This window comes from Procambarus clarkii, chromosome 26, assembly GCF_040958095.1.
Source record: "Procambarus clarkii isolate CNS0578487 chromosome 26, FALCON_Pclarkii_2.0, whole genome shotgun sequence".
NCBI classification, from domain to species: Eukaryota; Metazoa; Arthropoda; class Malacostraca; order Decapoda; family Cambaridae; genus Procambarus; species Procambarus clarkii.
The window spans coordinates 18,973,658-18,999,286 of NC_091175.1; the positions used below are offsets into that span (position 1 = coordinate 18,973,658).

Genomic DNA, 25,629 nt, shown 5'->3' on the forward strand with positions numbered 1-25,629 from the left:
AGGACTGAGCACAGTCCTGTGCACAGTACACAGGACAAGGATACGGTGTGTGTAGAGAAGAAGAAGAGGTTAGGGAGTACATTATAACAATACAGAGATGAGAAAAATGCGTAATCAGTAATTAAATAAAAATCTATTTAAGTCCTTAAAAAAAGGATTCCTGCTCTAGGAATCATCATGCATTAACGCAATGAATTACGAAACATGTACATCTTAATCATGGCTGCTCTCTTTACATTCATTAATCTGGCTACGAGCTTGGAAACTTCACAAGGGTTAACATTCTTATAAACAATCTTGTAATTCAGAGCTCATAAAATGTTTGATAAATCTAAAGTTGCAAAAACTGAGGAAAGATATGAAGGTTAAATATATTCCATCAAAAAGTATTATAAATTTTGTAGAAAAGAGTGAAAAATATTCCAATCTTTTTCTAAGAAAGTTTGAGGTTCAGAAAGAGATTGAAATGTGAGAGGAAATATTTCAAGGAGGAATAGACTTGTCAAGAGAGTGATTGCTTAACATATTTTCATTAGATAATCAATACATTCTGATCCAGATCTGATGATGGATGTTGATGTTGTGAGTGATGATGTTGAGTTAAGGTGATGCTGATGAGTGGGTATAAGATACGTTTGTTGTGTTGGAGAGTGTGAAGATGCTAGGTCCAAGAGGTGCTGGAGAGTGTGTAAGACACAGATGCTGTGTTGGAGAGTGTGTAAGACACAGATGCTGTGCTGGAGAGTGTGTAAGACACAGATGCTGTGCTGGAGAGTGTGTAAGACACAGATGCTGTGTTGGAGAGTGTGTAAGACACAGATGCTGTGTTGGAGAGTGTGGAGATGATAGGTCCAAGAGGTGCTGGAGAGTGTGTAAGACACAGATGCTGTGTTGGAGAGTGTGTAAGACACAGATGCTGTGTTGGAGAGTGTGAAGATGATAGGTCCAAGAGGTGCTGGAGAGTGTGTAAGACACAGATGCTGTGTTGGAGAGTGTGAAGATGATAGATCTAAGTGATAGAGAAGTAGAGAGAGAAGCGTCATCCAAAGACTCTACAATTGTCTTTCCCTTATTAGCTCTCTCCTCTCCCGTTCGGGCTCTTGCTTCCCTCCCCCAGGAAAATGAGAGTCAGGGTAATAAATAATAATAATAATAATTATTATTAACATTAATCTATATTTTTATTTATTAATTTACAGTATATGTATGCAGTCTCGGCTTGGCGCATTTTTTTGATAATTGCTTATTTGTTTATATTGTTATTATTATATGTAGTGGTAATATCATTAATGTAGTGAACATTTCTCTGCCGTAAAACTGTCACATATGACAAACGTTACTACCAGCATTTTTTTTAATCCAAAATATATGAACCGTAGTTCTAGGAACACATCTTTTCGGCCCCCTGGAGACAAGACTAGGAAATTATACATTAATATTTAACCAAATATGTAGTATGGCTCAAATCACAGAAAACATATTTGTTAAATATGTACAAATTTCATAGTAATATAGTATAACACAGACGGTCGAAAAGTAGGTTGTAGGCATCAATAATTAATGTATAACTAAAGAGCAGCTGGTTTAAGGCAGGCCTCACGGATCGAGGTGGGTCTAAAACCTGTATCAGTTTGAAATTATAACGTTATAGTGACGTCACACTTCGTGAACACCATAGATACAACACCACAGGTTATAGGTTAAGATTGTGATAGTTTAGAGTTGTTTAGGATAGTTTAGGTTGGGTTAAGGATAAATTAGGCTAGGTTAGGATAGGTCAGGTTGGATTAGGATAGGTTAGGTTGGGTTAGGATGGGTTAGGTTGGGTTAGGATAGGTTAGGTTAGGTTAGTATAGGTTAGGTTGGATTAGGATACCCTTGTTTAAGGAATATCTATTATATAGAGGGTCACACACACACATTGTTCAGGTCTTAGACCCCAAGCGATGGATCTGTTGCCAGCAGTGCTGTGGAGAAGCTGGAACTTCCTGCATTGCGCTTTGCATGTAAGATGCAGGTCTCTGAGACAGACCGCTCTTCTTCAATGCTCTCCCTCTCTCTCTCTCTCTCTCTCTCTCTCTCTCTCTCTCTCTCTCTCTCTCTCTCTCTCTCTCTCTCTCTCTCTCTCTCTCTCTCTCTCTCTCTCTCTCTCTCACTCTCTCTCTCTCTCTCTCTCTCTCTCTCTCTCTCTCTCTCTCTCTCTCTCTCTCTCTCTCTCTCTCTCTCTCTCTCTCTCTCTCTCTCTCTCTCTCTCTCTCTCTCTCTCTCTCTCATGAAGTAGATCAAGAGTATTGATCTCTTAGAATAGATCAAGAGATGTAGATCAAGAATAGATCTAGATCTCTTATTGATCTCTTAGAATAGATCAAGAGTGTCTGGAATGAAGACACATATGTGCCTATGCTCTTACTGATACGTGAGAGCGGGGGGGGGGGGGGGTGATACACACATGTGTCTTAGTGACATGCTTTTCAGGTGTGTGTGCATATGTGTAACGTTTATGTTTCTCTTAGTCGTAGGCAGAGTTCGACACGAAGCAGCACCCTCTCTCTCTCTAGGGAAGGAATCATGAAGTTAGACCCATCAAAGCCAAATCACTACTCCCAGAGGCCTTACCCTCCCCTCATATTCCTGCTCGTCTCCTCCCATATGTTATGAAGTGAGGTGTAGGAAGCAATAGGATAACTTTTACGGCCGTTCGGAGAATATGTTAATCCTCAGATGGTCTAGGGCGCCTCGCTTTAGCGGCGTCGTATATTTTGATAAGTAATAAGGACATTCAATTTCATATACCCAGATCTTCCACCAGACGACGATTTCGCTCATATAATAATTCTGTATATGTATAAACGTCATGTATTATGGTATGTATTGTCGACAAATGTTGCGAATGTTAAGTGGTTTATTTTGTATCAGGGAATGATTCACATATTTTCAAGGTTGATTAGTGTTTTTTTTTCGTTATTCATAGTTTGAGTTGCTCCCTGTCATTTAAGTAGGTGCCAGACACCAACCACTACAGTCTGCTTGGTAGGAAAACATGTTTTCTATAAACGATAAGTAAGAGCATCGACAAGCGTCCCCTTGTTAGAGGTCACTAGTCTAAAATGTGAGGTCGTAGATAATTCTTACATCAGTTACAATAGCTGATATATAACCCTCCATTGGCATGTAAATTTACTAGTGAATCTCTACCTGGATTGTACCTGTAGGGGGGTTCTGGAAGTTCTTCTACTCCCCAAGCCCGGCCCGAGGCCAGGCTTGACTTGTGAGAGCTTGGTCCAACAGGCTGTTGCCTGGAGCGACCCGCAGGTCCACACATCCACTACAGCCTGGTTGGTCCAATACCAACTAGGTTGTAGTTCTGTAGTTCAGATTACTAAAATTGTTCTGGAATATATACTGGAAGGTTCGCACTGGAGTTCCCACTAGGGTAGGGAAGCTGTCGCTGTGGGGAAGGGAAGGGAAGGGAGGGGTAAGGTCGCTTTGGGGAGGTGGTGATGTATCTCTAGGAGGAAAGGGAAGTCGCTCTATTGGAGGGAAGATGTCGCTCTGTTGGAGAGAAGATGTCGCTCTATTGGAGGGAAGATGTCGCTCTGTTGGAGGAAAGATGTCGCTCTATTGGAGGGAAGATGTCGCTGTATTGGAGGGAAGATGTCGCTCTATTGGAGGGAAGATGTCGCTGTATTGGAGGGAAGATGTCGCTCTATTGGAGGGAAGATGTCGGTTTTGGGGAGCGGACGAAGTCGTTCTTGGGGATGGGGAGGGGGGGGCGGGGGATGTCGCTCTGGAGAAGGAAGTGAGAAATACTTATTAAAAAGCAGCTTCAAATATTTATTCATTCCAAGAAAATATATAACATTTACAAATTGAAACAACTTTTATGGGACCGAAGACAATTGTAATTGGGGTCGACAATTAAACTGAGAATTTTAGTAGGAAAATGCTAATGACTTAACGACAATATCTGGTACAGTAGAAATTATTGTGTCTTTGGACGTGTCACAATTGTCGAGGCCAATTAAGGAGACCAAGTTTGAAGAGCAATTATGCAAACCAATTATATAGAGCAGTTATGTACGTCAATTATGTATTCCATATATGTAAAGCAGTTACGTACATCAATTATGTATTCCAAATATGTAAAGCAGTTATGTACATCAATTATGTATACCAAATATGTAAAGCAATTACGTACATCAATTATGTATACCAAATATGTAAAGCAGTTACGTACATCAATTATGTATACCAAATATGTAAAGCAGTTACGTACATCAATTATGTATACCAAATATGTAAAGCAGTTACGTACATCAATTATGTATACCAAATATGTAAAGCAGTTATGTACATCAATTATGCGGTCCAGTTGTATTGACTAACTATCCAGCTGGCTGACAAACCACATATTCTTAGCTACGAATCACTGGTGTTGAGTTCGGACGTCTGAAACAGCCCCCGTCCTCATAAACAATGTTTAAATACTCATTAATCCTGCTGCCAAACTCACTCCTCACGAATGGGAAACACTCTACTCATCAGTAGTATTAACGTCACCCATCCACCCACTGGTATTACCCGCACCATTCACCAGGGGCTGGTGGAACAGCTCGTCCTCCAAAGGTGTCGCAACGTCAAGAAACTATCGTACTAAAGTGCCCTTGTCCTAACCAACCAGAGGACCCAAAACAGAAAACGGGACAGTACGTTTTGTGAGCTGCTACCATTTTCGAGTATGACGATTTTTGGCCTTAGAGTGTACGTCAAAATTCGACGTGCTATTAGGGGGACGGGTTGGGTGGAGGGCGAGGGCGGGTTCTGCCTTCAGCGCCGGCGGGTCCCAATGGGCAAGCAGTCTGCATATATTAACATGAGGGGAGGGGGTGTCCAGCCCCACACGACCCCCCCCCCCACCCACCTTCCCTACGTTGCTCTCTCTCTCTCTCTCTCTCTCTCTCTCTCTCTCTCTCTCTCTCTCCTTTCCGCTTCCTCTTCTGCTAGCTCTTCCTCCTGAATTATCATAGCCTAACTTCTCGTCAACATACAACCTTCCATAGCTTCCTAGGTTACTGCTGTAGTTGTAAACAGTCTCGGGGCTTCCTGTTTGTCTTTCATTAAATGTTTTCAAAAATGCTCTCAAAACATTTTGTGTGTTTGACTGTGTTGACGTCGTTTGAAGGAGAGGGGACTATAACTGCCGGTTGAGAGGCACAATGACTCCAGACGGAACTCTGTCTTGATATATATATGCCATTGTTGACCAGACCACACACTAGAAAGTGAAGGGACGACGACGTTTCGGTCCGTCCTGGATCATTCTCAAGTCGGACTTGAGAATGGTCCAGGACGGACCGAAACGTCGTCGTCCCTTCATTTTCTAGTGTGTGGTTTGGTCAACATATTTCAGCCACGTTATTGTGACTCATCATCTGCATATATTCCACTGTTTAGGCTGTAAAGATTAACCAAACTTCTTTCTTCTTTTAAGACCATTTTACTTATTCACAACTCTAAATGCGACATAGTGTTTATCTACGTCAACATGGCGCTCCAGCTCCTGGCCTCTCGTCCTGTTGTTGGTTGAGCTAAGCGAATGAAGCCTTCCTTTCCTATGTTGGTATCTCTCATAACCTCGTATGTCTTGATCATGTCACTTCCACTTCTCCTTTCTAGTGTTTTAGGAAGCAGTTTATTCAATCTTATTTTTTTATTTTTTGTAAGCATTCCATGTTCAAACTGTACACTCTACTGCGAAAGAGAAGTGATGGAATAGGAGAAGGAAAAACAGAAGGCGGAACAGGGAGAAGGAAAAGGGAAAAAGGAGGTAGGAGAAGTAGAAGATAGTGCAGCTGGTTAAAATTCCTTCACTTGTTCCTCTCTTTCCAGCGCTCTGCACTCAGGGACCTTCTTGTGGAATACTTGTGGACTTTATGCTGGCCAGGAAGGAGAGAGGAACTTCACAGTCAAGAAACTTGGATTAGAAGACGGCAAAGACTAGGATATGAGGTAGACTAAGTGAAGGATTAGTAACGTCTGGGATTTAAGATAGACAGGAGGTGAAAGATTAGTATAGTCTGGGATTTGAGGTAGACAGGAGGCAGGGGATGAAAGAGAAGATGGGAAGAAGATATTATGGGAGAAAACTAGGAGAATATATTATCAACTTTAAGTGCAACTGTATGGAGGAAATCAAAATTTAAAATAGGCTTTCCCTATTATCCAGGATAGAAAATAATAAGGCTCCCTCCCTATTCTCCCTGTACCTCTGTTTTCAGTAGACAGTAACTCATTGTCTACTGTGGCAGCTCTCCAGCCCTGTCTATGTAGTGCAGACGGAAAATTTTGAGTGCACCCATTTTTTGACGCATTATAGGCCCTAGCGTCGAAATTTTGGCGTTTTGATGCAAATAAAAATTCTGCTATATTGAGGTTTTTCTCTGATTAATGAACATAAATCTTTGAAGATCTGATATAGGGTTGTGAGGTTCGATTGGAGTGTTATATGCGAGTTGTGGAGATTGAACATTTAAACAGTTGTGAGGTTATGTGTAATAGAGGTTGGGTAGGTTTGCTCTGAGCCAGTTCTAAGGGCTTTGGGCGATATAACATTGTTGTTGTCTTAACAAAATAGCTCTGGTCGGGAAGACGTCGCCTTCCAATGCCTCGAACTAGGCCCCGAGGAGCAATCTTTCCCTCCATCTCAACGTGCAATCAATCCTCAACAAACACCCTTTTGATCTCTTCAATTATTACTGTTAAACCTAGGTTTTTAATAGGAAAATTGGTAATTATTCAAATAACAATGTTAACTGATATTTTTTGTGGTTTCAGATGGAGCCTGATGAAAATTGAGAATAATTTTCGCAGTGATGAATTGAAACTTTGTTGATCAATACCCAATTTCATGGAAAATCCGTGGCTGCAAAATAGGACACAGTGAAGCAAAATGAATTTAACTCCACAAATGATACTAAGGAGACAAAGAAAAGTTTAAATTGCAGAGCTTTAGGAAGCAACTGACAGTGATAATTACCAATTATGCAAACAACATATTATATGAGAAATGCAACATTGCCTTGTATAGGTTAATGATGCTACACAATAAACATATATATATTTATATTAAAGAACTGATTCTCATTGACTTAGTGAAGCCTTAAGCTAATAACAATCCTAATTTATTATTCATTGCGGTGAATGTAGATAAATTGATATATTGTGATTGAATATAGAGAAGAAATATTTATATATATGTATATCTATATTGATAATATCTGCGTTGAGTGCCAATAAGCAGTGTACTCTTTGATGCTGGCTAAAGCAAGACTCAAGGAGTATACAAACCTACTCAGAAGGAGAAGAATAATCCCGGGTTAAGGAGCCTGGAACCTGAACCTGGATATTCACATCGCAGCCATGAGTTATGAGGAAGCTCGTTGTGCCTGCTTTTGGGAGAACCTTCCCTTCTGTACTAGAGGCCTGGGAGTGGCTACTGCAGTAGGTGAGTACAGTTACTCATCCTGATTACATTTGTAGGAGTTTTGTTTCTACCACAGACGTGGCCACATATTTACAGTGCTAACTAGCATGTATTTATGTATGTAGGTTAGATTAGCATCTTAGAAGCACTACAATCACTTTCTGTGGTTTGTTGTTCAATAAATCATTGAATATATGTTTAACAGATCTCTAACCCTCTCCTTTGAGGACAGAAGAAAATTTGTTAGTATACATGTCTCTCATGTGGGTGCCCACAGTTGTTTGTGGGTACTTTCCCTGGGCGTGGCATGGGTATGGGCACGTACCCAATCACAACCATCTGTGGGTTTAAAGTTCCAATATCGTAGTTTCAAACAAACAATCTACCCTTTAATAAGACATTAAATATGAGCCCCCCCTTTTTTAACAAATCGTGATTTAATTAGGGTGGCCGAAACGCCATTTTCTTTAATTCATTTCTTATGTGTGGGTTGGGATGCTCAAATGTGTCTAAACCATTATTTTCTCCATGTCTGTACATTGGTGCTATTAGGTAAGTACGTCTCATATGCATAAACATGGATGTAATTTAGTACATGCCAGTTATGAAAATGGGTGTAAATGGGTGACTATCGTGTTAGAAGACTATTTTATATAATAGCTATATTTTAATTAATGATCTGCACTCGCTATAGTGACGGTAACCTAATAGGCCCACAGACATCATTGCAAAAATTGTTTCATATATATATTTTTCGATGCTCGACGCAAGGGAATCTTTCGTATGAATATTGACTCTCTCTCTCTCTCTCTCTCTCTCTCTCTCTCTCTCTCTCTCTCTCTCTCTCTCTCTCTCTCTCTCTCTCTCTCTCTCTCTCTCTCTCTCTCTCTCTCTCTCTCTCTCTCCCTAGAGAGAGAGAGGCCACTAGGAAGGGGAGAACGGTCTTATTACCCATCAGAAGGGAACGGTCTTTTTTCTCGTTCTGAAGGAAACGGTCTTAATTTCGACCGGGAAGCCCAAGTTGATTACCCATTGGTCTTTGTGCGTTGACAATTTTTACCTTGTCTATATAGAGTCTTTGGTGCCTCAGCCCCCCCCCCCACCCCCCGCCCGTCCTGCAAGGCTTACTCCCAATTTTCGTTAGAATTTCTGCTAGACAATTTGTTCCACATTTAGAAATTACCTTTTTGAGAAATTCATTTATCGTCTGAGTTAAAATAACATATTTGTCTCGCAAATCTCCTTTATTGGGAAGTTGGAAGAACTCACAGAAACGGGTTGTCGAAACAGCGAGACTGGTTGTCGTTCGTAAAGAGAATCTTGGATTGGTGGAGAGAGAGAGAGAGAGAGAGAGAGAGAGAGAGAGAGAGAGAGAGAGAGAGAGAGAGAGAGAGAGAGAGAGAGAGAGAGAAAGAGAGAGAAAGAGAGAGAGACACGGCTTTGCTGTTTGAAGGATCTGCATTCAATCCCCAATGGTTGGCCACTGTTCCTCTCCCCCGTCTTTATATCCCAGCTCCCTATCCTCATATCCCAGCTCCCTGTTCTCATATCCCAACTCCTTGTTCTCATATCCCAGCTCCTTGTCTTCGTATCCCAGCTCCTTGTCTTCGTATCCCAGCTCCTTGTCCTCATATCCCTTCCATGTACTGTGCGTGCCGAGTACTCTCTATCAAATTTATTCGTTTTTTACATAATTCAAGCTAAGAAATTGCTTTACCGAGAATAAATTTAATTTGTAAAAGAGTGTATAAATAATACGATTTACTAAATAAATCATAAATATTGAATATAGAATTAGTTTCAACTCATCGCTAATAGACACCCTGTTGTGACAAATAATATAATTAATGAAACACTAATTATTGGAATTAAGAAATAAGAAATGAGAATCTTAAGATAAATATGGATAATAGTTTTTCACAGTTTGGGGCTGAACGGTTGTTAGGGTAGTATAGAGTGGTTCAAAATAATGTCCTTTGCCCCCAGGATGCCAGCCAACTGTTGTGGCATTCACGGATGCATGTGAATCTGAGATCTACATGCATCCGTTATGACTCATTTATTATTCAGTAAAATCTGCTTTATTATCCGTTACAAATATATTTTCCCCTTTCTCCAGCATTGGCCACTGTATTCACGTAGTTGTGCTTGCGGGGGTTGAGCTCTGGTTCCTTGGGCCCGCCTCTCAACTGTCAATCAACCAATCAACGGATTTATTTCACACACACACACACACACACACACACACACACACACACACACACACACACACACACACACACACACACACACACACACACACACAGGAAGCAACCCGTAGCAGCTGTCTAACTCCCAGGTACCCATTTACTGCTAGGTAACAGGGGCATCACGGTGAAAGAATCTCTGCCCATTTGTTTCCGCTATCGCCGGGAATCGATCCCCGGTTAACAAGACTACGTATCCAGCGTGGTGCCAACTCAGCCACCAGGCGCCCTATTGTGATTGGCATCAAAGAAGAGAGTACCACGTGACACTGCACCACAGTGACCCCCAGAAAAGTCTTGCGCTTCCATTATGACTACTCTGAATTAATATTATTATTTTCTTACCATATCGTTAAACTTTAGCCACTGAGTACGCCAGCAATTAAAAAAAAACGAAAATCTGATCATAATACCGATTGTTATCCCAAAATTAAGTTAAATGTTATGGGGATTGTCCGTAGACTTTTGGACTGCGTATTTAATGCCTGGTGATCATAGTACATAAACCTGTCTTTTTTTGACGTAAGATTGTAGCGTTATTAGTGATATTGTAGGATATATATATATATATATATATATATATATATATATATATATATATATATATATATATATATATATATATATATATATATATATATATATATATGTCGTACCTAGTAGCCAGAACGCACTTGTCAGCCTACTATGCAAGGCCCAATTTGCCTAATAAGCCAAGTTTTCATGAATGAATTGTTTTTCGACTACCTAACCTACCTAACCTAACCTAACCTAACTTTTTCGGCTACCTAACCTAACCTAACCTATAAAGATAGGTTAGGTTAGGTTAGGTAGGGTTGGTTAGGTTCGGTCATATATCTACGTTAATTTTAACTCCAATAAAAAGAATTTGACCTCATACATAATGAAATGGGTAGCTTTATCATTTCATAAGAAAAAAATTAGAGAAAATATATTTATTCAGGAAAACTTGGCTTATTAGGCAAATTGGGCCTTGCATATTAGGCTGATAAGTGCGTTCTGGCTACTAGGTACGACATATATATATATATATATATATATATATATATATATATATATATATATATATATATATATATAATATATATATATAGTTATAGTTATATGATATAATATAGAGGTAACCCTTTCTAATAAATTTAGAACAATATTTTATGTCTCATTTTCGCTGTGTGAGATATGTTAGTATAGAGAGTAGTGATGACGTAGAGGGATACATGTATCACGCCAGAGATGCAACTCAGCTGGGATTGGTAGTCAAAGTGGCGTTCAGCAAATACACCTTCCCAGGTCCGCTCCTCAGGAACGTTTTAGTTTGTGTGGAGCTCAGAGGGGGCGGTGAGAGGCGTCAGCTGTGGTGTGTTTACAGTGTGGTGTATTTACAGTGTGGCGCGTATGCATGCATGTGCTCGAGTTGGCTGGTGATGGATAGGTTTCGCCGTATTTGTGATGGGATATCTGTTGGTCCTCTTCTGAAGCGGACTGTGGGGAAGCCTCTCTTGTTCTGTTAGGATGTGGGGTGGGGTGGGGGGGGGGTGTTGTTGAATGGTAGGGAGGAGGACCCCGCCTGGCGTCATATTGTCATATAAGCGGGTGACCATGTGTTAGTTATGAAAACGTGTGTTGGAAATTTCTAACTTGTAATGTATTGGACGAGTCTATAGGAGTATTTTATTATGTCTTAATAAGTTAAGGACAGCATGATTTGTTTGAGAAAAGTACTGTAACTGTTCTTGTAGTTCATTATCACCAACCCGCTCTCGCACAAGACAGCACATATATGACTTATTGCTTATAATCAATATTTGGCTTATGAATAAGTACATATGTGGTATATTCCAAGATATATTTTTTTCAAGGCACTAACGGGTTACAACTACAGCCTGAGAGAGAGAGAGAGAGAGAGAGAGAGAGAGAGAGAGAGAGAGAGAGAGAGAGAGAGAGAGAGAGAGAGAGAGAGAGAGAGAGAGAGAGAGAGAGGAATAATTGAGAAAAATTAGAAAAAGACAGGAGAAAGAATATATAATATGTAAACTGTAGCACCAGTTAATTCTTTTACATATCCAAGATAACCCACACAAATCTTAGGTTGTGTTGCATGTACTGCTTCCTGCACAAGTAGCAACATATGGCTTTTAGGGTACATTTAGCCCCTGGCAACAATCCCGCATTTTCCTTCAAAATGCATTTAATTAAAACAGTCGTATTTGTAAACATATTTAAATGTAAATATTGCCCATGAACACAACCCACGCTCGTATTGTGCTGTGAAGGAGAGATGGTCTGTTGCCTGATGGCTTACTCAGACATGCGCAATAACCATAAACTTTGTGTTTAGTGAAAAATTCGTAAATGTCTCAGATTTGTTTACGAGAAAGCACTTGATGAAGCAATTGTAGGCCCCTCCCCCAGTCAAGTTGGTCTCTACTGGTCATATGGATCATTCCTTAACTTTTTGGGTGGATACTAACGCAACTTTAACTTGAGAACAGTTACTCCTGGAGAATATTTGTGATGTCGCTGGCAAAGCTGTCCATTATTAGGATTTGTTGTGTGTCTACGATTCTAGAAAACGCTAAATATAGACTAACAATTCCTGGATGCTTGTGATGTATATAGTTTTATTATTTCTAAATTTGCGTCGTTCCAGGCGTTCAAAATCACAATTTGCACTTTTTAAAACGATCTCTCAAAACTGTAATTACTTTGGACGTTCCCTGTTTGCCCCACCAAGAACGTACCGAGTCCCAATTTATTCGAACGAAAATTAAAAAGTCAGCTGAACGATGCACGTATTTGAGGAAAGTATTGTGGTGCTTCAAAATATACCAGATAAGCTGACGCCTCTGCCAACACCTGCACCAGGAAGCCCACTAAGCTACTTACCAACATGCAGGACGGAATCATATCAAACCGTCAGCGCCACTACACACCTTCAGAGTGCTGGGAATTACTCTTGAACACACTCTCTTGACAGCCTCCGCCACCTTATCCTTCTTCCTCTCCCGGTTCGTTATCACCATTTCCTCACCTTTCCTCTTGCCTCCTATCACAGCCTCCTCAAACAACATTCTGACGATGAGTCACAATAACGTGGCTGAAGATATAACGACCAAACCACACACCAGAAGATGAGGAGACGACGACGTTTCTGTCCGTTTGATGATAACGACACACGACTTGATATAATGGTCCGAAACGTCTGCATTACTCTTGGATCGCTCTCCTTCACCATTCAAGTGGGTGGGCGCCATTCCATCCCTCCGTCCTATCCCAAATCTTTGTCCTGACTCCTTCCCAGTGCTATATAGTCATAAAGGCTTGGCGCTTTCTCCTCATAACTCCCCCCCCCCCTCGTTCATCATTCTACTGCATTTTCTGCATTGTTTACTTGCAACGTTGATTCTCTGGCGCATCTGTATTGAAATGTTTTTGATTTCACTAAAACACAGGAATTTTGCAGCTGCGATTGCATTATAATTGCTATACATTGTGAGGACAGGTTGCTTGATCAACATCATTATATAGCTCTCCTATCCTTAAAATGTATTTGAGTAGAAATAAATTATATTATTAAGGCATTATCAACGAAGAAGTGCTGGTGCCTTAACTGAAGTAATTTGTACACTTCAATAACAATATTGAGCCCCAGGTAAGGCTGTCACAGGTCAGTGCTTTACTGGGTCACTCTCCAAGGTCACCCTACAAGGTCACCCTCCAAGGTCACCCTCCAAGGTCACCCTCCAAGGTCACCCTACAAGGTCACCCTTCAAGGTCACCCTTCAAAGTCACCCTCCAAGGTCACCCTCCAAGGTCACCCTACAAGGTCACCCTCCAAGGTCACCCTACAAGGTCACCCTACAAGGTCACCCTCCAAGGTCACCCTCCAAGGTCACCCTCCAAGGTTACCCTTCAAGGTCACCCTCCAAGGTCACCCTCCAAGGTCACCCTACAAGGTCACCCTCCAAGGTCACCCTACAAGGTCACCCTCCAAGGTCACCCTCCAAGGTCACCCTACAAGGTCACCCTCCAAGGTTACCCTTCAAGGTCACCCTTCAAGGTCACCCGCTAAGGTCACCCTCCAAGGTCACACTCCAAGGTCACCCTACAAGGTCACCCTTCAAGGTCACCCTTCAAGGTCACCCTCCAAGGTCACCCTCCAAGGTCACCCTCCAAGGTCACCCTCCGAGGTCACCCTTCAAAGTCACCCTCCAAGGTCACCCTCCAAGGTCACCCTCCAAGGTCACCCGCTAAGGTCACCCTCTCACAGACAATCTAAGAAAGCGGGGAACGTTTTCCTACATTTCGCTTGAGTGACAGCATTGAGGCAATGTTTACCTCTGCCCTTTAGGCTTGATGTTTGCTCCAGGGGGCTACGAGCCTTGAAACACCGCATACAAACTCTTTACGTATGTCTGGCTTTGTGAAGATTTATGTATTCTGTGATGGCAAAACATATATTCTGGCCATGACGTGATCACATCCAAGGATAGCTTGGATATCCTCCTTGGGATATACGAATCATTGCAAGAATAGCCGACACATTATTGGCATAGATACGTTATTAGGATAGCGGGAAGTTTTGGGAAGTTTTTCTAATAGAGTTTTTTGTCCATTCCGTTCACTTGGGCACTAGGAGATTCGAACTCTGGAACCCTCGCGTGTAAGACCGCGAGGGGTAAGAGTTTTGTGTTTACAAATAACCTATTGCTTGAATAAGAAAGGTTTTCATGTATTCTAATGGGTAAAAACTGTCTTTTATACGAAATAAGTTATCAATATATTATATTTTAAATTTGGATGTAACGATTTTGTTAATAATTATATAATATTTGAGCATTCATTTCCGTTTATTAATTAAACGATAATACAAAATATATTTATAAACGGTAACAAATAATGTATTTATAAACGGTTATAAATAATATATTTATTAGACAAGATATTTCGGGGCCTGGCGGCTGAGTGGACAGAACTCGGGGTTCGTAGTTCAAAGGGTCCAGGTTCGATCCCCAGCGAAGGCGGAAACAGATGGGCAGATTTTCTTTCACCCTGATGCACCTGTTCATCTAGCAGTAAATAAGTACCTGGGAGTTAGACAGCTGCTACAGACTGCTTTGGGTGTGTGTGTGTGTATGGGGGGGGGGGGGGTAAAAGATAAGTTGACTGACAGTTGAGAGGCGGACACACACACACACACACACACACACACACACACACACTTCAGCAAAACACGAAGCCAAGGCATAAAATCACCAGTACCTCTTCCCCTCAACGATTAAACACAACAAAAATCTTTAAATCACGTATTGAGATCATTCCATTCTTTGCAGTGTTGTGGGGCGTGGGAGTCGACATGGTTTACCATCACCACATCATTGGAGTTTACATCCTGTGAGTATCCCCTTCATCCTTAGCCTTTGCTGATTGTATTGGTTTAATGCTGAGAATTTGTTTTTTTTCAGAGGCTGCTGATAATCTGGATATAGTTAGGTTAACATGGCATTGATAACTGTTCTTGATGTGTTTGAAATATGTGGTACATGATGTGAGGGTTAGATATATGTGGTCCTTGATATGTGGTCCCTGTTATGAGATTATATGTGGTCCCTGTTATGAGGTTGTATGTTGTCCCATGATATGAGGTTAGATATAAGTGGTGCCTGATATGATTATGAGATTTATAACCCCCCCCCCCCTGGTGTGAGGTAAGACCCTTTAGGCCCCTGGTGTGAGGTAAGACCCACAAGCCCCCCTACAAGTCACAACTAGTGTACACTAACAACCACTCCACTCCAAACAAGAAGACAGCTCTTAGGACACTGGTCGCACCACAAGTATGGTGTGGTTCAATACTTTCAGTGATTGAAAAGTATTAATCACATACAAGACAGTGTACACACTAACACCTGTGTCTCCCATCAGTGTACACCAACACCTGTGTCTCTGACCAGTGTACACTATTAACACCTGTGTTATCATTGCAGGGTGTTCTCCGTCACACTGTTCTTCCTGGAGATAACATGGGCCATCACCCTGTTCCTTCGTGTGTGCATCAGGTGAGTGAACACCTGTTGGTGTTTAGTGTGTAAGTGTTGGTGTTCTGTGTGTATCTTAGGTGTTGTGTTGAGGTGTCTGTCTCGCACTGTATTTTAATGTCTGCCTGTGTGTATCTTGGAGTATGTTTGTCTATTCATGCTCTCTGTCTGTCTGTCTCTCTCTCTCTCTCTCTCTCTCTCTCTCTCTCTCTCTCTCTCTCTCTCTCTCTCTCTCTCTCTCTCTCTCTCTCTCTCTCTCTCTGATTGGTTTACAAACGAACATCTGAAGCAAGAAGCTGGTATCCCACATCAGATACAGTAAAGCCTCTCCCTAAATTTACATCTACTTAGGTATATGCAATATTGATAAATTCAACAGTCGTATTTAGTACGTAGTGAAGAAGGAGCCAGCTGTGTACCAGAGCCTTCATACAGTAGATTGATTTGATTTTCATAATTTATTTATATTTAATTTTTCTGCACACCACAAACACTCAATAATACAATTATTATATATTATAATACAATGATACAATGATACAATGCACCACTCGGGTGTATTGTATCGTTGATATTGATATATCTTCGTTAGTATTGATATCGTATCTCTGGTATAAGTATCTCTAATACTGATATTGTATCTCTAGTATTGATATCGTATATCTGGGACTGATAAAGTATCTCTAGTACTGATATCGTATCTCTGATACTGATATCGTATATCTAGTACCGATATCGTATCTCTAGTACTGATATCGTATCTCTGATACTGATATCTAGTACTGATATATCGTATCTATAGTTCTGATATATCGTATCTCTAGTACTGATATCGTATCTCTAGTACTGATATCCTATCTCTAATACTGATATCGTATCATTCATAAACAGGTGGACGGCTGATGCCTTATCGAGCGTTCGGCAAAATCTTATAAAACCAGCATCTACGCATTAACTTACGAAACCTGTTCATCAATTTTGGAGTCATTGTTTTAAATTAATGAAACAGTTTATGACTTCCGAACCACTTCGAGGTCATTTACAACAAAAATAACTTTGAGTTTTGATGTTTTCGAAGCGCGTAAACTGTTTACGAAGTGTAAACAAAGCCCCCATGTCTGAGGAGAGATATAGAGGTTTCGTCAATGTTAAAATGCTCGATGCAACATTTAAAGTGAGAGAAATGTTCTGGTATCGAGTTGCGTGTTGATAAAGGCGTTTTAATTCCCATATAAGAATTTCGACTCCCGGATTAGTGAGTATTTGCAGTAGTAGTAGTAGTGATTGGGATTAGAGCAGGCAGCACTTAACACGTTAGAGCACTTTACACATTAGAGCACTTTACACATTAGAGTACTTTACACATTAGAGCACTTTACACATTAGAGCACTTAACATAATTAGAGCACTTTACACATTAGAGCACTTAACACATTAGAGCACTTTACACATTAGAGCACTTTACACATTAGAGCACTTTACACATTAGAGCACTTTACACATTAGAGCACTTAACACATTAGAGCACTTTACACATTAGAGCACTTTACACATTAGAGCACTTTACACATTAGAGCACTTTACACATTAGAGCACTTTACACATTAGAGCACTTTACACATTAGAGCACTTTACACATTAGAGCACTTTACACATTAGAGCACTTAACACATTAGAGCACTTTACACATTAGAGCACTTTACACATTAGAGCACTTAACACATTAGAGCACTTTACACATTAGAGCACTTTACACATTAGAGCACTTAATACATTAGAACACTTTACACATTAGAGCACTTTACACATTAGAGCACTTTACACATTAGAGCACTTTACACATTAGAGCACTTTACACATTAGAGCACTTAACACATTAGAGCACTTTACACATTAGAGCACTTTACACATTAGAGCACTTTACACATTAGAGCACTTTACACATTAGAGCACTTTACACATTAGAGCACTTAACACATTAGAGCACTTTACACATTAGAGCACTTTACACATTAGAACACTTAACACATTAGAGCACTTTACACATTAGAACACTTTACACATTAGAGCACTTTACACATTAGAGCACTTAACAAATTAGAGCACTTTACACATTAGAGCACTTTACACATTAGAGCACTTTACACATTAGAGCACTTTACACATTAGAGCACTTTCATTTTATTGAATATTTCGTTTTCTCTATTTTAGTGAGGGTAATGCTTATGTGGCAACACTGTTGGGTACTATACTGTCTGGTGCTATACTGAGTACTATACCATCAAGGCACTATAGTGAGTGCTGCACTTTCTACACTGAGGACTACACCATCAGGGCATAATACTGAGTACTACACTATGAGAGCACTACACTGAGTACTACACTATCAGGACAGTACATTGTTGTACTGTACAACAGTACAGTACAACACAGAGATGGTGTTCTTGTGGTGGCTTGCACTCACTTACTGCTAGTAGTGCTGGTGTACAAATAGTGTACTCCAGCCCTGCTAGCCCAGTCAATCTCCATTCTGAACAATCCTACAGCATCCCTCGTAGACTAATCATGTTGCTTGAACCACGAGCTCTCATTAGAGACCAAACAAGCTTGGATTACGTTGAACAATAAGGGAAATAGCTATCATACGCCTGTGCACTGTGCACCAGAGGGCTTAGATTTCCGACTCGTGTGCACACGCAGCAGCTGTGCAACATTGAGTCAACACACACACACACACACTATTAGTGTACTCCATATCAATGCTGGCGTTTCATCTTCTATTTCATAATTTGTAAGCCTGTATCTCATTGACAAGGTTACCAAAATCCTATCCTGGTGTGAGGGCTCCAAGCTATGTCAAAGGATAGCTGGAAATACCATTCTCAATTAGGTGCAGAGGGATGACAGCTAGAATTTAACTCAACTCCCTACATATTGGACCCAAAATCCCACGTATTAGACTCGAAGTCACATGAATTAGGCCCAAATTTTCTATGTACTGTACTCATAATCCCACGTAGCAGACCCCAAACGTTCATGAACTATACTCAAATTTCCATTTAGTAGACCCAAATTTCCATTTAGTAGACCCAAATTTCCGTTTAGTAGACCCAAATTTCCGTTTAGTAGACCCAAATTTCCATTTAGTAGACCCAAATTTCCATTTAGTAGACCCAAATTTCCGTTTAGTAGACCCAAATTTCCATTTAGTAGACCCAAATTTCCGTTTAGTAGACCCAAATTTCCATTTAGTAGACCCAAATTTCCATTTAGTAGACCCAAATTTCCATTTAGTAGACCCAAATTTCCATTTAGTAGACCCAAATTTCCATTTAGTAGACCCAAATTTCCATTTAGTAGACCCAAATTTCCATTTAGTAGACCCAAATTTCCATTTAGTAGACCCAAATTTCCATTTAGTAGACCCAAATTTCCATTTAGTAGACCCAAATTTCCATTTAGTAGACCCAAATTTCCATTAGTTTGACCCAAATTTCCATTTAGTAGACCCAAATTTCCATTTAGTAGACCCAAATTTCCATTTAGTAGACCCAAATTTCCATTTAGTAGACCCAAATTTCCATTTAGTAGACCCAAATTTCCATTTAGTAGACTCAAATTTCCATTTAGTAGACCCAAATTTCCATTTAGTAGACCCAAATTTCCGTTTAGTAGACCCAAAATTCCATTTAGTAGACCCAAATTTTCATTTAGTAGACCCAAATTTCCATTAGTTTGACCCAAATTTCCATTTAGTAGACCCAAATTTCCATTTAGTAGACCCAAATTTCCATTTAGTAGACCCAAATTTCCATTTAGTAGACCCAAATTTCCATTTAGTAGACCCAAATTTCCATTTAGTAGACCCAAATTTCCATTTAGTAGACCCAAATTTCCATTTAGTAGACCCAAATTTCCATTTAGTAGACTCAAATTTCCATTTAGTAGACCCAAATTTCCAAGTACTGTACTCAAACTTCCATGTACTAGACTCAATCCCCCACGTACACAACTTCCCTGGAGTATAACTAACATGTGTAACACCTCAACAGAGAGAGAGAAACGAAGTGTAAATTGAATTAATGAGTTGTGTGCCTTGATTAATTAGACATGCTGGAAGGCGTAATATTCCAGGGAGCAGTATGTCGCATATGGTGTATGTTCCAGCTCTTCCTCATATAGATATTGATTTATATTCCAGATTGTATATGTTTCAGATGTTTTATGTTCCAAACAGTGTATATTTCAGTGGGTTTATGTTACAGAGTATGTGTTCCATATTGTGTGTGTGTTCCAGATTGTGAATGTTCCAGCTGGTGTATGTTCCAGCTGGTGTATGTTCCAGCTGTTGTATGTTCCAGCTGGTGTATGTTGCATACATCAGCTGCAACTTATGTATGTCCAAATAGTCTTCATCCTAGATGTTGCAAACCAGGAAATACTTCTGCCAATCAAATGCTTAAATAATTAGCAACTAATCACAGACGGGACCATGAGCTCTGCTCAACCCAACAAACACACAAAGTAGTCATGACATTATTTTTTACGTTGTAAAGACGTAATTACTGTGACAAACAACGCAGTTACGTTATCTTTTCGTTGGTAGACAATGAAATTACTTAAATGATATACCACAATAATGTAAGCCTTTTTTATCAATATCATACGAATTAATACAATGTTATGTATGCTACTGACAGGAGAACAGGTTGTGCATGTTCTTCTGAACAAGGATTTACGATCCCAACCACTCATAGAGATGAACATATAAACAGTGTTGTATAAATGTATTGGCTTATTGTTAATCCAGATGTCCAGAGCTCACTAATGTAATACTCACTGGCAGATACTCTGACAGATACTCACTGACAGATACTCACTGACAGATACTCACTGACAGATACTCACTGACAGATCCCCTCTAACAGAAACTCTATCAGATAACCAGACAGATGCTCTATCAGATACTCACTGACAGATCCTCACTGACAGATCCTCACTGGCAGATCCTCACTGACAGATCCTCACTGACAGATCCTCACTGATAGATCCTCACTGACAGATCCTCGTAACAAACCCCATCATCAAGCCCGGGAAATAGTAATACCATTGACTGTGTCGATTTTAATGGGGTAAAAAAAATGTAAATGTAATTTTGTTCTGCTTTTTTTCATGAAATTATCGTATTAACAATGTTATTTTTATTCCGTAATCGCTGGAAAATATATTGACGAGGTCAATGACAAGCATGACAAGGATGACAGGTGACAGGATGACAGATGACAGGTATGTAGATGGTAGGCCTATGGGGGGGGGGTACATGAGAGCAAGTTGGGTGGGTAGGCCTACTGTATTGTGACAATAGAGCAAGGAAGGGGGTGAGGAGGGTTCGAGGTACAGATGGTACAGTGGATGGTGGGTACAGTGACGGTACAGCGGGTGGATGAAGGGCTTCAGTACAGTGAGTGACGTGTACATCAATGCTACAAAGGTACAGTGAGTGACGTGTACAACAACGCTACAAAGGTACAGTGAATGACGTGTATAACAACGCTACAAATGTACAGTGAGTGACGTGTACAACAACGCTACAAAGGTACAGTGAGTGACGTGTATAACAACGCTACAAAGGTACAATGAGTGACGTGTACAACAACGCTACAAAGGTACAATGAATGACGTGCACAACAACGCTACAAAGGTACAATGAATGACGTGCACAACAACGCTACAAAGGTACAATGAGTGACGTGTACAACAACGCTACAAAGGTACAATGAGTGACGTGTACAACGTCTCCACAAAGGGCTTTGGTCACTGTGAGGTACAAAATACAGAGGAGGCAGCGTTGATCTTCAGAGATGCTGTACACATCAGTAGTTCCCATCTGTGGATCTCGTGCCTCCAGGCATCATCATCTCCAACTTTTCGACGCGAAAAGTCTTCAAGACACCGGATGCTGCGAAGTCATCCCAACTGACGAAATTCTTCCCAATTTGACTGAAGACGCTAATTATCATTTACAATGATGCTGGTTCCAGTGTTTTAGAGTTCCATGTCATCATATCTCGGGATTCTTTACCATTTAGGCGAAGTGGTTAAGGAAAAACGGCTTGAAAGAGATAAAAGGAGATTAAAGTTACTCTATTCATCAAATCTTCCACACTACATACTATAGCATCGTATTGAATAAGCACTATCATACATTCATTGTAAAACCTCACTGCTTCAAACTTCCAACAAGTTGTGACGATATTCACTTGAGTTGTCATTTGAAAAAGATGTCAATTGTTCATTCCAACTTTACGAACCTATTTTTCATAAGTCAATTACCAAGACTCATTGTAACCTAATCACACTAAATTTCTTTTCTCCCCCTTCACTGCTAATTGCAGCAGACCTGTATGGCCATATGAATTGATTCCAGGTCAAGTCTTACTACACACACACCCTAAGGATATATATATATATATATATATATATATATATATATATATATATATATATATATATATATATATATATATATATATATATATATATACATATACATATATATATAAATATACATATATATATAAATATACATATACATATATATATATATATATATATATATATATATATATATATACATTTACATATATATATATATATATATATATATATATATATATATATATATATATATATATATATATATATATATATATATATATATATATATATATTATTAAATATGACCGAAAAAGTAAGATTAATAATTCTAACACGAATTTTTTCAATCTTTCGTACATTACGCTCCACTGTTGGAGGTAAATCAAAAATCACTTCTCCAAAATTCATTTTTATTTCTAGTCTGACGCGACACGGGCGCGTTTCGTAAAACTTATTACATTTTCAAAGACTTCACAAATACACAACTGATTAGAACTTACTAAGTTCTAATCTGTTGTGTATTTGTGAAGTCTTTGAAAATGTAATAAGTTTTACGAAACGCGCCCGTGTCGCGTCAGACTAGAAATAAAAATGAATTTTGGAGAAGTGATTTTTTATTTACCTCCAACAGTGAAGCGTAATGTACGAAAGATTGAGAAAATTCGTGTTAGAATTATTAATCTTACTTTTTCGGTCATATTTAATAATATATGTCTACAGGAAAGACTGCTACCAAAATATACTAATATATATATATATATATATATATATATATATATATATATATATATATATATATATATATATGTATGTATATATATATATATATATATATATATATATATATATATATATATATATATATATATATATATATATATATATATATATATATATATATATATATATATATATATATATATATATTAGTATATTTTGGTAGCAGTCTTTCCTGTAGACATATATTATTAAATATGACCGAAAAAGTAAGATTAATAATTCTAACACGAATTTTCTCTATCTTTCGTACATTTCTTTTCACTGTTGGTGGTAATTCAAAAATCAATTCTCCAAAATTCATTTTTATTTCTAGTCTGACGCGACACTTGAGCGCGTTTCGTAAAACTTATTACATTTTCAAAGACTTTAGTTTACACATACACAACTGAATAGAACTTACACATCTCCGATTTGTTTATAACTACATTCGAGTGAGGTGGATGGGGTGAGGTGGCATTAATAGGGTATTAATTTCATCAACACAAGACAGAACACGAAACAATGGGTATTGAATGGAAGTGATTGTAGAAAGCCTATTGGTCCATATTTCTTGATGCTTCTATATTGGAGCGGAGTCTTGAGGTGGGTAGAATATAGTTGTGCATTAATTGGCTGTTGATTGCTGGTGTTGACTTTTTAATGTGTAGTGCCTCGCAAACGTCAAGACGCCTGCTATCGCTGTATCTATCGATGATTTCTGTGTTGTTTACTAGGATTTCTCTGGCGATGGTTTGGTTGTGGGAAGAGATTATATGTTCCTTAATGGAGCCCTGTTGCTTATGCATCGTTAAACGCCTAGACAGAGATGTTGTTGTCTTGCCTATATACTGTTTTTTTTGGAGCTTACAGTCCCCAAGAGGGCATTTGAAGGCATAAAACGCTCTTTTAAAGCGTTCTGCTTTGTGTCTGGAGAGTTTCTCATGAGTAGGCTGGCCGTTTTTCTGGTTTTATAGTAAATCGTCAGTTGTATCCTCTGATTTTTGTCTGTAGGGATAACGTTTCTATTAACAATATCTTTCAGGACCCTTTCCTCCGTTTTATGAGTTGTGGAAAAGAAGTTCCTGTAAAATAGTCTAATAGGGGGTATAGGTGTTGTGTTAGTTGTCTCTTCAGAGGTTGCATGGCGTTTCACTTTCCTTCTTATGATGTCTTCGACGAAACCATTGGAGAAGCCGTTGTTGACTAGGACCTGCCTTACCGTACATAGTTCTTCGTCGACTTGCTTCCATTCTGAGCTGAGGCTGAGAGCACGGTCGACATATGCGTTAACAACACTCCTTTTGTACCTATCTGGGCAGTCGTTGTTGGCATTTAGGCACATTCCTATGTTCGTAAGGAAACGAACATAGGAATGTGCCTAAATGCCAACAGCGACTGCCCAGATAGGTACAAGAGGAGTGTTGTTAACGCATATGTCGACCGTGCTCTCAGCCACAGCTCAGAATGGAAGCAAGTCGACGAAGAACAATGGGTTCAACATTAGTGTTGAACCCATTGAGGTTATTCACTTTTACATCAAGAAACGACAAGTGAATAAGTGAATAACCTCAATGGGTTCAACACTAATGTTTTTAGGAAACCAACCTTTACTGGTTTAGGTTTAAATTTTAATTCCTTTGTTCCTGATATTTTTAAGAAAAATGCTATTAACACTCTACTGAATAGGGCCTTTGTTTTATGTTCTAATTGGAATAACTTTGATCAGGAAATTAATTTTCTTGTGAATTTTTTTTCAAATAATGGTTATCCTGGTTTATACTTTTATAAGGAATTTCTTAAATAAGAAGTTTCACCCATCGTGTTGGATTACTACAGTGGAAAGGGATCTTAAATATATTAAATTACCATTTTATGGCAGTATTAGCTTTTCTGTAAGGAGTCGTTTGAGGAGACTGTTGCAGCAGTGTTATCCTCAAGTAGACTTTAGATTTATTTTTGTCAACACAAATACCATAGGCTCTTATTTTAAATTTAAAGATAAAGTGCCTACCCCCTTGTGCTCAAGTGTCGTATATATGTATAATTGTTCCAGCTGTAATGCTGGATATGTCGGGAGTTCCATTCGGAACTTTAAGATTAGGATACTTGAGCACCGGGGATTATCTTTTAGGACTGGATTACCATTGTCTAAACCAGCATTTTCGGAGATTAGAAACCATTGTTATGAGTTTGATCATTCTCTGCTGGAATCTGATTTTAAAATTCTGGACACTTGTATGAATGGCCAGTCAGATTTGAGAGTAATGGAATCCTTATATATAAAGGAGCTGCGGCCTCTGTTAAATAGCAACCTTTCAGCTGTTCAATTGTACACTGTATAGTGCACAGTAGGACCTGTAATTTGATTTTTAGTTTATTTTGGTAGTTTAATTTTGTTTAGTTTACCATGTCTTTGCCCTTTCTTACTTATTTCAAGTCTTAACATTGTACATTAATATAATTTTTTATTTAGGATATATAATACATTTTTTGGTATTTAATTTTATTAAATATTTGAGTTTTTTATAAGATTTTGGTTAGTACTTTATAATTGTCGTTTATTCTGTTTGTATTTTACATACATTTTTTGTAGATTTGTAGTCATTATATAAATATTTGTTATAGCGTTTAGTATCTATGTGTT

General features: G+C 39.1%; 1 protein-coding gene across 2 annotated transcripts in view; it reads left to right on the forward strand.

The window, feature by feature from the left end:
• Nucleotides 1-25,629, forward strand: part of LOC123756846 (transmembrane protein 72) — a 76,397-nt gene that overhangs the window by 34,729 nt on the left and 16,039 nt on the right. For both annotated transcript variants that reach the window (XM_045740225.2, XM_045740226.2), the window contains exons 2-4: nucleotides 6,835-7,504; nucleotides 15,084-15,144; nucleotides 15,738-15,809. In XM_045740225.2, coding sequence (XP_045596181.1) covers nucleotides 7,420-7,504; nucleotides 15,084-15,144; nucleotides 15,738-15,809 — 218 coding nt within the window. In that variant the 5' untranslated portion in view covers nucleotides 6,835-7,419. The remainder of the gene's footprint in view (nucleotides 1-6,834; nucleotides 7,505-15,083; nucleotides 15,145-15,737; nucleotides 15,810-25,629) is intronic.